At 47.1% G+C, this 12,870-nt stretch overlaps 2 protein-coding genes across 2 annotated transcripts; one reads left to right on the plus strand and one right to left on the minus strand.

Annotated features, from left to right (window-relative positions):
* Nucleotides 1-1,942: 1,942 nt before the first annotated feature.
* Nucleotides 1,943-4,106, minus strand: LOC118656432 (selenide, water dikinase 2-like). The gene has a single exon (XM_036309768.1). The coding sequence runs from the start codon at nt 3,939-3,941 to the stop codon at nt 2,598-2,600; it is 1,344 nt and encodes a 447-aa protein (XP_036165661.1). The 5' UTR covers nt 3,942-4,106; the 3' UTR covers nt 1,943-2,597.
* Nucleotides 4,107-4,849: 743 nt separating this feature from the next.
* Nucleotides 4,850-5,432, plus strand: LOC118656433 (eukaryotic translation initiation factor 1-like). The gene has a single exon (XM_036309770.1). The coding sequence runs from the start codon at nt 4,912-4,914 to the stop codon at nt 5,251-5,253; it is 342 nt and encodes a 113-aa protein (XP_036165663.1). The 5' UTR covers nt 4,850-4,911; the 3' UTR covers nt 5,254-5,432.
* Nucleotides 5,433-12,870: the final 7,438 nt, after the last annotated feature.

Consider the following 12,870-nt stretch of genomic DNA (forward strand, 5'->3'; position numbering starts at 1 on the left):
GAGAACCATTGGCTGGCTGCCTCCCGCACACCCCACACTGGGGAGCAAGCCCATAACCTGGGCATATGCCCGACCAGGGACTTCCTGGTTCATAGCTCAACACTCAACCACTGAGCTACGCTGGCCAGGCTTGGGCAAATTTCTTAATCTCCCGGCACCTCAACTTCCTTATTGGCAAAATGGGGTTGGGATTTTAAATTAGTTAACACACATAAAACACTTAGAACAGTGCCTGGCAAAGAGTATGCATTATATAAATGATTGAGACTATTATTATTAAAATTAATGTCATTTTTCACTCTCTGTGGTGGGAATTAAGAGGTATGTGACACAACTTTTTTTTAAAAAAACCTTCTTGTATTACTCTTTGATAAATTTCTTTCTCCCATATGCTTTATTACCTCTTCCTGGAATTTCTCTTAGATGTCGGACCTCCTGACTCACCTCTGATTTTCACATATTTTTCTCTTCTATTGTGTATCTTTTTTGTATGTGTTCTACTTTCTGGTAAACTTATTCAACTTTATCTTCTAAGTCTTCTACTGAATTTTAAAATCTGAGCTACATTTTTATATTCTACATGCTTTGTTCTTATCTTCTCATGGACACTTTATCTTCTTTTATCTTTGCCTGCATTTTTTTCTTCCACTCCCTGTATTGTCCCTTTCCTGAATTTGTTAGCTTTGACTTCTTTCAAGTTGGAGGCTTGCCTTCAATGACTGCTCCTATTTAAGACTTAGGCATTAAAAAGAATGTGCCTGAGTGAATTTTCAACTGGGAGACTTCCCTATACAGGGATTTTAACTGGGGGCTCCTCAAATGTTTCTATTTTTTCTGGGCACATTCATTTTCTCCATGAGCAGCGGTATAAGCTTCCTGCACAGTGTTTTTAATAGCCGAGGAAGAGGTTTGGGCCCTCATTTTTCAGGTTTTATTCTTCTGTTTTTGGTCAAGTCTCTTGTCCTCTGCTGTACCTGGTGTCCCTGATTTTGCAGTGTTTTTTAATTCACATTTTCCAGGAAATAAACTTCCCTTTATCTGCCAAGCTGAGGAGCAGTCTTCTGGCTGTGTGAACCAGGGAGAAGTTTGAGAATTTAAAAAATCTAATTACCCTGAATAAACTTTCAACCTGTTTTATTTTAAATACTAGAGACCCATTGCACAGCATTCGTGCACGTGGGGGGGGGGGGGCGGTCCCTCATACAGGCCTGCGCCCTTTCCCAGTCCAGGAGCCTTCAGGGGATGTCCCATGGAGAGGCTCCCACCACATCATTCTAGCTGAGCAGCACTTCCCTGTGGTTGAGGTTCTGTCCCCTGGTGGTCAGTGTGCATCAGAGGCCGGTTTTTCCAAGGTTCGGTCGATTTGCATATTACCTTTTATTATATAGGACATTTTTATTGATTCCAGACAGGGAGAGAGAGAAACATCAATGATGAGAGTCATTGATTGGCTGTCAACCGCAGGCCCCCTATTGGGAACTGAGCCCACAACCTGGGCATGTACCCTTGACCTGAATCAAACCCAGAACCCTTTAGTCTACAGGCCGACACTCTACCACTGAGCCAGACCAGCCAGGGCAGAATCAGTTTTTGATCCCATGTCCCTTAGTGTTCCCCAACCAGGAGGCATTCACACTTTGGCTTCCTCTATCCTGCCAAGGCAGTTACCCCTCTTCCACCTACTTTACATTTTCCAAGGACTGTTGGCACTTTTTACTATTTCCTCTCTCACCTTCTAGTCCTTGAGGTTTATGTCTGTTTTGTCCTTTGCTGTCAACTCAGGGGGAGGGTGCAAACCTAAATCGGGGGGTTAAATTCCCTGGTCCAGGATCAGGGAAATGTGAGAAAACTCTCTACCTGATCAGACTCTAAATGTATGAATTGATTCATTTGATAACACTGTAAAAGATTCAGAACTTCAAGGATCCAAACATTAGCCGGGTGACTTTTCAACAAAATGCTTTTTATTTAATTCACTAGAAATCACTTCACTGATTAAATCATCAGGAATTTTCAGCACAAACTTTAGCATCTTAATGACCACTGAGCCTGGGCTCTGGGGCTTCTCTGCCTCTCCCAGTCCTTAAGAGGGTTTGGAGGAAGAGGCGTCATTAACAGAGACCAGGTCAGACGGCTGCAGGCCTTCCTTTCCCAGGCATTGGACAAGCTGCTCAATTCTTGTCCAGAGCAGGAAAGGGACAGTATTTCAGAAAAGACTAGTAAAGAACCTGTCATTGCGTTATAACATCTTTCTTAACGATTTATCAACCGTTTTGGTCCAAATTTAGTTGCACATGTATACGTATTTCCCCCCAATTCTCTCAGATGGAAATTTCCTCACTCTGCTCTTGGGAAGAGGATACAGGTTTTTGTGCTCCTCTTCCAAGCCAAATAAAACCGCCCTCCCCAAAGTCCAAAATGATACTTCTGGCCTTGGATGTGCAGCTTCTGATGGGCTCTCAAATCACCTAGAAAGGGCAACTGTGGGACTACTATGCGGGCAGCCTTTGGAAATCCGTTCCTAAAGTCAACTCTTCAGAACCATCCACGATGGTGTGCACAGGCGGTAAGGTCCAGACAACTTCTGCTCTTCCATCTCAAGAGCTAGGTTCAGAGGAGGCGTTGGGATGGTCCGGAGCCAGAGCGGTAGCAGCGGTCCCACGAGGCAGGACCTCAATAACTCGAGGCTTGTCAATGATTCGGGCCGTCCGGTTGCCCTTTTCCACAATGCCAACGATCCAGGCCTGGTGACCCTCTCCGTACTTGGAAGATTTAATCTCAGAGCAAAAGCGAGCAGCCTGTTCCCTTGGCAAACAGATCAGCAACCCCCCCGAAGTTTCTGCCGAGGTTCCTTGAAGGAGCCCAAAGCGCCCACTGGCCTTGCTGATGGCGGCCATCTTGGCAATGATGGGCAGGTTGTGGATGACAAAGGACACCTCGTTTCTTTGTTGTCTGGCCAGATTCTGAGCGTGCCCCAGAATGCCAAAGCCTGTGATATCGGTGGCTGCATGGGCATTAAACGTGTGCATCAACCCAGCGGCAGTTCTGTTCAGGGTGGCCATATTGAACATGGCTTCCTGATAGGCCAGCTCCACCTCTTCTCTGGAGACCACCATCTTGATCTTATTCCACCTTTCGGGGTTATCCAGCCACTGGTGGGCATTGACAGCCACCTGGGTCCCTAAGGGTTTGGTTAACACCAGCACGTCCCCGACCACGGCACTGTCGGGCATGATGAACTCATTGGGCTGACACACCACCGTGGCCACCCCACCCACGATGACCCAAGGGTTTACCACCGTCTGTCCGCCAGTCACTGCCGTCCCGCCTTCCTCGGCAGCATCCCGAAAGCCGCGGACCAGGAGCGGGGTGACCTTCTCCCGCTCCTCCTCGGTCATGCTCTGGCTCACGCTGAGCAGCATGAGCATGTTGTCGCACTCGGTGATGCCCATGGCGTACAGGTCGCTCAGCACGTTGGCGCAGGCGATGCGCCCCATCATGTAGGGGTCGTCCACCAGCGGGTAGAAGAAGTCCGTGGTCTGCACCAGCGACAGGCCCCCGTGCCTCAGGGGGATGACGCAGGAGTCCATCCCGATGCCCAGGGCCGGCCAGCTGGGGCTGGGCTCCGCCAGGACCTGCAGGCCGGCCTCCTGGGCCACCTCTTCATGGCCTGCGGCCAGGCCCCGGCCCGGCGGGGGCCGCTCGTCGGGCCGCGTCAGTCCCGCCAGGAGTTTGAGCAGCGTCTCCTGGGGGACCTTGCAGCCTCAGCCCTTGAGGCCGGAGAAGCCCGTCAGCCGCCAGCTCGGGCTCAGCCCCAGCGCCTGCGGCTCGAACGGCCGGTAGCTCGAGAAGCCGTGACCCAGAGACAAGCCCGCCAGACCCGCCGAACCTGCCGCCGCCGCCGCCTCCCCGCCGGCACCCGTCGCCGCGGGGTCTGCCATCGCGCCTGCCTGGCCGGGCGGGAGGGGAGGAGAGCAGAGTCCCCTTTGGTTCCTTCTCCAGTGAACGCGGACCAACCGTCAGAGGTGAGCGCGGCGCCTGCAACCGGCACGACTCGCGCCGGGAGCTGCAGGCACGCCGCGCGCCGCTGCCTTCCTGGGGGCGGGGCCGCGGCCTCCGTACTGATGGCCCCGCTGATTGACAGCCCTTCCACCCAATAAGCACCGCGCACCCAGAGGCGGGCCCCCTTTGGTCTGAGAGGCGGACGTCTTACCAACCGACCTCCAACCGGCGCACTTGGGGGCGCTGCTTTCCGGAGCGGGGCTCTGGGTCGCCGCCCGCGTGTCATTTAAATGAACTCTTGCCCGCGGCCGGCGGAACCCTGCCCCCCAGAGGCCGGTTCCCGAGCACAGCGCGTTACAGACGGGAAGGTCGCCAGCTCGGCAAACCTCGTGTCCAAGGGCCACCTGACAGCGCACACGATCGATCCAGGGAAGGAAAAATAACCCGTGGAAAGAATCGGAAAGAAAGATAAGAGCCCTAACCGGTTTGGCTCAGTGAATAGAGCGTGGGCCTGAAGACTGAGGAGTCCCAAGTTCGATTCTGGTCAAGGGCGTGTACCTTGGTTGCGGCCACATCCCCAGTAGGGAGTGTGCAGGAGGCGGCTGAATTGATGGTTCTCCCTCATCGATGTTTCTAACTCTCTATCCTTGTCCCTTCCTCTGTAAAAAAAATCAAAGAAAAAAATATATATATAGAATAAGAAATTGGATAAGCTAACTCCTGCATGAAAATAATGCAAGGTTTAAAAGGACTTTAACGGCCCAGTGCCTGAGCCACCGCCGAGGACTCAGCAACCACCTCCTTGAGCCCCCTCGCTTCCCGACGCTTCGTCCCCCCTGCCCACCTTCTCCCGCCGCACCCTTCCGCAGGCCGCAGGCCGTTTCCACCGAGGAAAAGGAATCGTATCGTATGTCCGCTATCCAGAACCTCCTCTCTTTCGACCCCTTTGCTGATGCAAGTAAGGGTGATGACCTTCTTCCCGCTGGCACTGAGGATTATATCCATATAAGAATTCAACAGAGAAACGGCAGGAAGACCCTTTCTACTATCCAAGGGATCGCTGATGATTACGATAAAAAGAAACTAGTGAAGGCCTTTGAGAAGAAATTTGCCTGCAATGGTACTGTAATTGAGCATCCAGAATATGGAGAAGTAATTCAGCTGCAGGGTGACCAGCGCAAGAACATATGCCAGTTCCTCGTGGAGATTGGACTGGCTAAGGACGACCAGCTGAAGGTTCATGGGTTTTAAAGTGCTTTTGGCTCACAGAAGCTTAAGTGAGGATTTCTTTGCAATGAGTAGAATTTCCCTTCTGTCCTTTTTCACAAGTTTAAAAACCTCACAGCTTGTATAATGTAACCGTTTGGGGTCTGCTTTTACTTGGACTGGTGTTACTCCTTCATGCAATAAACTGAGAAGAGCCGTGCTGTCTAGTCTTGAAGTTCCTCATTTAAACAGAGGTCAAGCAGTAGGCGCCTGGCAGTGTCCAGCCTGAAACGGAGCAATACCGTGATGTTTCAGCCAAGCCCATGCCTGGCCAAAGCTCCTCACAGAGTTCCCTGCCCTCAGAGAATGTCACCGCCCAGCAGCCTTCGGTGAAGCTGGGAGGAGAGGGGTAAGGCAGCAGCGGCATGTGTACCACTAGAGGGAGCCTTCCGTAACCACAGATCTACACCTGACCAGGTGGTGGAGCTTAGAGCAAGCAGCCTGCCACCTTCCCTCCAGTGAGGTGTAAGGACTTCTGGCTTGCCACCGAGGTCTTTTGACCAGACAGATCCTAGCTAATTGTTGTCCAAACACCATAATTTGAGGCCAACCTTCTTATCAGAGTTAAACTTTTGACAAGGGAACGAATTTCAAACTGAAGTGTCAGTCATGTAGCTAGCTATAGAGCTTGCAACTCCCTAGCAACAGCTGCCCAATGCCATGTGAAGTAAAAAAAAAAAATGATTTTAGGGGTGTTCTTTTTTCCCTCCTTCAATTTTAATGTTATGTTATGTATTTAAACCCTTATTTAAATAAAATTTGTTTTCAGAAACACCTGAAAAAAATTTTTTAAAAAATATATTTTATTGATTTCTTACAGAGAGGAAGGGAGAGGGATAGAGTTAGAAACATCGATCAGCTGCCTCCTGCACACTCCCCACCAGGGATGTGCCCGCAACCAAGGTACATGCCCTTGACCGGAATCGAACCTGGGACCCTTGAGTCCGCAGGCCGACGCTCTATCCACTGAGCCAAACCGGTCAGGGCAAAAAAAAAAAAAAAAAAAAAAAAAAAATTTTTTTTTAAAAAAAAATAAAAGGACTTTAACGAATTTGAGGACTCCAGACACCTGCATGGGTTCTGGTGCTGTTTCCACCACCAACTCTGTGTGTCACTTTCCCTCTCCCGGCACCTGTTGACTCACCCAGACTACACAGCAGCTTACCTAGTTTTCTCTCCTGAAGTTCCTGTACCTTTAAGTTAATAGATGCGAGAATCTATGATGTATCCATGAAGGGTTGTTGCCAGTATCTATTAAAGTTATAACTGCACATACCTTTGATTCAGCAGTTTCACTTCTAGAACTTTATCCTACAGATGTCGTCACCAGCCTGAGTGGAAAATAATACATTAGTTATTGCTGTGCTGTTTATAATATCAACATACTGGAAACAACTTAAATGTTTATTCATTATGATTAAAATAAATTGTGATATCTATAATAATCAAAGCATAATATGCTAATTAGACCAGACATCCTTACGGACCAAGCCAAGGCTGCCTGGTCCCGGGTGCCAGAGGGAAGCCAGTGATGGCAGCCGGGGAAGGAAGGCCTACTCTTACACGAATTTCATGCATCGGGCCTCTAGTAGTTATATAATAAGCTACCAAGCAACTGTAAAAAAGGTTGAGAAAACCTTGATGTAAGTATATTGCTAATAGTTACAGTTCTAATAGGCACAGTTCTATGTTATTAACTTATTTAATTGATATTAACTTATTTAATTCTCATGAAACCTTTTGAGTTAGGATTCTTTCCACACCTTATATATGTAAGGAATATAAGGCACAGAATGATTAAATGACCTGGTGAAGGTTACAGGCAGTGTAGAGCAGAGCAGTATATGCATCCAATCTGCTCCAGAGACCACCAGGTTATGTGCCTGTGATGTTTGTTCAGAGAAGTGAGCAAGCTTCAGAACTGTATGTATAGAATACTATTGTTTGTTGTAAGAGAGGGAACTATATGCAACTAGAAACTGTTAACATTGATTGCCTCTGGGAAAGGAATGAAATGCTTAGGGGATATGAGATTTTTCCGTGTATTACCTTTTCTTTCATCTTTTATTAATCTTTTATTTGTATTGATTTCAGAGAGGAAGGGAGAGGAAGAGAGATAGAAACATCAATGATGAGAGAGAATCATTGATTGGCTGCCTCCTGCACGCCCCTTACTGGGGATCAAACCTGAAACCCGGGCATGTGCCCTTACCGGAATCGAACCCAGGACCCTCCAGTCCTCAGGCTGACGCTCTATCCACTGAGCCAAACCAGCTAGGGCAGTGTATTGCCTTTTTGTTCCTTTAACATTTGGAACTTTATAACGAACATCTGTAAACATTTTAATGTATTACGTACTTTTAAAAAAGTAATTGCTGATGAGAGTATAAACTGGTGCAACCATTTTGGAAAAGAGTTTCATCTCAACTGATAAAGCTGAACATATGCAAACCCATGCATCCCACCTATAGGAGGAATTCTCCCCATAGGGGAGATCTGGCACATGTGCCCCAGGATATATGCACAAGAATGTAAGAGCCCTAGAGGTGGATTGCACAATCCTGGGAATGTACTTAATATTGCTGAACTGTACAGTTACAAATGGTTAAGATGGCACATTTTGTGCTATGTGTACTTTGCAATCATTGAAAATATAAACTATATAGGAAGTACTTATAAATCTTATAGTACATCATTTCACTTGGTTTTTATTAGTGCACAACACAGTATTAAGGCCTGGAGTGAACTGGAAGGAACTTGAACTTGAGAATTAGATGGAGTTGTGATCTTGGCTTGGGTAAATTGACCTTGAGCGAATTGTCTAACCTCTAGGAACCTCAGTTTCTATTGCCTATAAAAATAGTCATTTTGCCTAAAGATAATACATACTAGATAGGAATGTTATGAGAATAAAATTTTTAAATGTGTGTAAAGCACCTAACATAATTTCTGGCGGATGGTAAACTCAAAATAAATGACAGAACCTATTATCAATTTAAATTTATAAAACTTAGAACATCTCGGAAAGTTTTTAAAATATATTTTTAATGATTTCAGAGAGGAAGGGAGGGGAGAGAGAAAAAGAATCATCAATGATAAGAGTATCACTGGTTGGCTGCCTCCCGCAGGCCCCACACTGGGGATTGAGCTGGAAACCTGGGCATGAGCCCTGACTGGGAATTTAACCGTGACTTCCTGGTTCATAGGTCAACGCTCAACCACTGAGCCACGCTGGCTGAGCTTGGAAAGTTTTTTTTGTTTTTTTTAATATATTTTATTGATTTTTTACAGAGAGGAAGGGAGAGAGATAGAGAGTCAGAAACATCGATGAGAGAGAAACATCGATCAGCTGCCTCCTGCACATCTCCCACTGGGGATGTGCCCGCAACCCAGGTACATGCCCTTTGACCATGAGCTTGGAAAGTTTTTTATAAAAACAAATCCAGCCCCAGCGGGTCTAGCTCAGTTGGTTGGAATGTTGTCCCCTAATCTGAGAGGGCCGGGGTTCAATTTCTGTTCAGGGGACATTCACAGATCATGGTTCCAATCCCTGGTGTGGGTGGGTAAGGGAGGCAATTGGCAGATGTTTCCCTCTCACATGGATGTTTCTCTCTCCCTCTTTCATCTTCTTTCCTCTCTCTCTAAAATAAATTAAATAACAACAAAAACAAACCCATTTACGGTCCTTAAAAAAAGGATAACTATAAGAGCAAAACTCTGAAAATAACCCAAGTGTCTGTTAAAGGAGAATACATGCCTGGCGGTGTGGCTGAGTGGTTGAGTGTGGACCTATGAACCAGGAGGTCACTGTTGGATTCCCGGTCAGGGCACATGCACAGGTTTTGAGCTCGATCCCCTGTGTGCGACCTGTGGGGGGCAGCTGATCAATGATTCTCTCTCATCATTGATGGTCCTGTTTCTCTCTCCCTCTCCCTTTCTCTCTGAAATCAATTAAATATATATGTATATATATATATATATATATACATATATATACATATATATATATTAAAAAAGGAGAATACATAAATAAATGTGGTATAATCACACAGTAGAATATTATTTGTCTGGGAAAATGAATTATAGGTCTAAGAATCCATATGGATAATATATTAAAAAAATGTTGGTAATAAGAAGCAAGTTACAGGGTAATTGCCGGCAGTCCCGTGCAAAGGCTGCCAAGGTTCATGCAGAGGCCCTGGAGGCACATGGCTAGCCAGTGACCCTGCGGTGGCCTCAGTGGCAAGGCCTCCCGATGCTTGGTTGGGGCTCTGGGAGCAGAATGGAGGTTGGGCCCGGGCCGCTGGTAGGGTAGGAGGTGGATGGGCCCGGAGCGGGGTGGATGCGGCAGCACCAGTCAGAGTGATGGGCACGCTCGAGGAAGAGAGTTTAGGGCCGTCTTCCTCTTTGGCCTCTGATGCAGAATTGGATACTGTGGTTGGCCATTTAGAGGACATTATCATGGATGAGAGTTCTAGTTATTACAGAGAAATTTCATGGACAAGTACTACCAGGAGTTTGAAGATATAGAAGAGAATAAACGTACCTACACACCTACTTTTTAAAAAATATGTATTTTTATTGATTTCAGAGAGGAAGTGAGAGGGAGAGATAGAACCATCAATGATGAGAGAGAATCATTGATCGGCTGCCTCCTGCATGCCCCCTTCTGGGGATTGAGCCCGCAACTCAGGCGTGTGCCCTTGATCAGAATCAAACCCTGACCTCCTGGTTCATAGGTCAATGCTCAACCACTGAGGTTCGCCATCACTGATCTAGGGAGTGTCATAAGGTCAAGTCTAATTATGCTAAGAGGACTGTGCCCTCTAAGCTGGGACTTGTCTGTGGCTTTGCTAACAGGTCAGTCCAAGGCTTAACCCGATAGCCGTGCCCTACAAGAGGCGACTTCATTCCTGGGCTGAGGGTAGTTGGAATGGATGTCCTATGGGTCCGGGAGGCAACAAAGTTTGCAGCTGCCCATTGTAGGGCTGGAAAGGGGCCTATACTAATGGAGCAGCAGACCTACCGTTACTATGGACACAGCGTGCGTGATCCTGGCGTCAGTTATTCCCGAGAGGAATTCAGGAAGAAGTAAGAGTGACCCTATCATGCTTCTCAAGGCTAGAATGGGGAACAGCAGTCTTGCCAGTGCTGAAGAATTAGGGGAAACTGATGTTGAAGTGAGGAAAGAAATCGAGGATGCCGCCCAGCTTGCTACAGTGGATCCTGGACCGCCTTTGGAAGAACTAGGCCAGTGGTCGGCAAACTGCGGCTCGCGAGCCACATGCGGCTCTTTGACCCCTTGAGTGTGGCTCTTCCACAAAATGCCATGTACAGTGCAATTGAAACTTCGTGGCCCATGCGCAGAAGTTGGCATTTTGTGGAAGAGCCACACTCAAAGAGCCAAAGAGCCGCATGTGGCTTGCCAGCTGCAGTTTGCCGACCACTGAACTAGGCTGTCACATCTACCTTTTGAAGTTCGGGTGCAAATCAGTGAATCAAGTATAAGTCCATCAGTTAATGGGAGACTGCGTGTAATGGATGGTTCCATCTTCATTTTTTTTTATATATATATTTTATTGATTTATTACAGAGAGGAAGGGAGAGAGATAGAGAGCCAGAAACATTGATGAGAGAGAAACATCGATGAGCTGCCTCCTGCACATCTCCCACTGGGGATGTGCCCGCAACCCAGGCACATGCCCTTGACCGGAATTGAACCTGGGACCCTTCAGTCCGCAGGCCGACGCTCTATCCACTGAGCCAAACCGGTTAGGGCCTGTTGCAGCTTTTCAGCTCCCTATTCTATGGAAATATACCTTCCGCTGCTCTGCAGCCCCGTGCTTTTCCATGGTCCTCTTAATTTCTAAAATTTCCTAAACCTCTTTCATCCCTAAAAATTCCCGTTTCACCGGGAAAGCAGAAACGCTCTCTGTGGGCGCTCCAGTGTGTGCTTACGCTGGAAGTAAAATCTCCTTTTCTTATAGCACGTTGAGTGTGCAGGTCTGCTTACATTTTTTCTGCATAGCTCAGTTGGTTAGGGTTTCTGTTGGGATAGAGGGTCTGTAATGCCCTCTTCCTGTCAAAACCTTCCTGCCAAGACCGACGTCTGCTGGCCTAGCTCAGCAGGAGCAGGGGGGAGCGGACAGCTTTCGGGCGCACGGCTGCTTTGAGTTGGTACATTGGCTTCGCGCTGTGTGTGATAGACCAGAAAACGGGGCTGTCACACCTCGAGAAGGAGAAAACAGTTCCATTCCCAGTGCGTACCTGAGATTTTTAAAGTGAAAATAAGAATCCGTATGACTTTTCATGTGACCGTTCTGGTTTCAAAGGATGAGCTATATATAGGCTGTGTGTTTTCTGTACTGATGGGGCACTTATTAAATACTTTTTTAAAATATATATTTTATTGATTTTTTACAGAGAGGAAGGGAGAGAGATAGTTAGAAACATCGATGAGAGAGAAACATCGATCAGCTGCCTCCTGCACATCTCCTACTGGGGATATGCCCGCAACCCAGGTACATGCCCTTGACCGGAATCGAACCTGGGACCTTTCAGTTTGCAGGCCGATGCTCTATCCACTGAGCCAAACCGGTTTCGGCTATTAAATACTTTTACCGTGAGTAAAATTTGAGGTGTTTTGCAAGAAAAAAATTAGAAGCAAGTTACAGCATAATACATAAACTATGAAGCCATTTATCTAAAGTTCAACACAGTAAGGGAGAATTGCGGCCAGCCGCTCCAGTACAGACATAGAAGGCCCACCACTGATGCTCTGCCTACTGGGACACCCGGCCGCCCTGAGACTTTTTTTATGTTTGTCAAGAAACAGGCCATTTGGCCGAACATCCCAAAGGGACTTTATCCCCTGGAAAAGGTAAACGCCCCGTGGGTTAGGAGCTGGACTCCAATTCCTAGCTTTTTCCAAGGAGGGTGTCAATAGGGAGGAAGGGGTGAGAGGAGCTGATATGACTGGCCAGGGGCAAAACAGACTGAGGCGGATCACCCACCTAAGAAATGAAGTCCTGGCCCTGCTACCAGTTTCCCTGGGTAGCCTCGTTTCTGACAGCTTGGTGCAATAGAAAGAACACGAGCTTTGGGGTCTGCTACTTCGCAGCTGTGTGACTTGGAACTACTTACTTGGGTTTTCTAACATTTAATTCCCTCGTTTGTCAAAGGGAGATACTGAGCCACACACAGCTGTTGGAAAGAGGCGAGATGGGGATTTTAAACATTTACTGACTGCATTTCTCGTTGCTTTCATCAATTTTGATCCTTAGTTGCCCCACCCATAAAATGGAAGCATTAGATATCTTTTTTTAAGAGAAACGGGAAATACAGAACTTTTAAATGAAATATCCAAATCCTGACCTGTTGGAAATAAAAAAAACTGTAAAGACTTTTTTTTTTTTTAAGCTAATTTTTAAATGTGAGAACACCCTGAGGGTCCAAGAAGGTACCACTGTGCCGTGGATTTGGCCTGCGAGCCACCCATTTTCCACTTCGGTTACTGGGTTGTGGGGTGAGGGTTATGATGTGAGAGAGACCTTACTATATAATTCAGGCAAATCAGTTTACTTCCCAGAACTTCGAATAGCC

The sequence above is a fragment of the Myotis myotis genome, unplaced genomic scaffold (assembly GCF_014108235.1).
Source record: "Myotis myotis isolate mMyoMyo1 unplaced genomic scaffold, mMyoMyo1.p scaffold_m19_p_5, whole genome shotgun sequence".
NCBI lineage: Eukaryota > Metazoa > Chordata > Mammalia > Chiroptera > Vespertilionidae > Myotis > Myotis myotis.

Bases quoted from the DNA above. Each gene is read 5' to 3' on its own strand.
- LOC118656433 (XM_036309770.1), top strand. From the start codon at position 4,912: ATGTCCGCTATCCAGAACCTCCTCTCTTTCGACCCCTTTGCTGATGCA.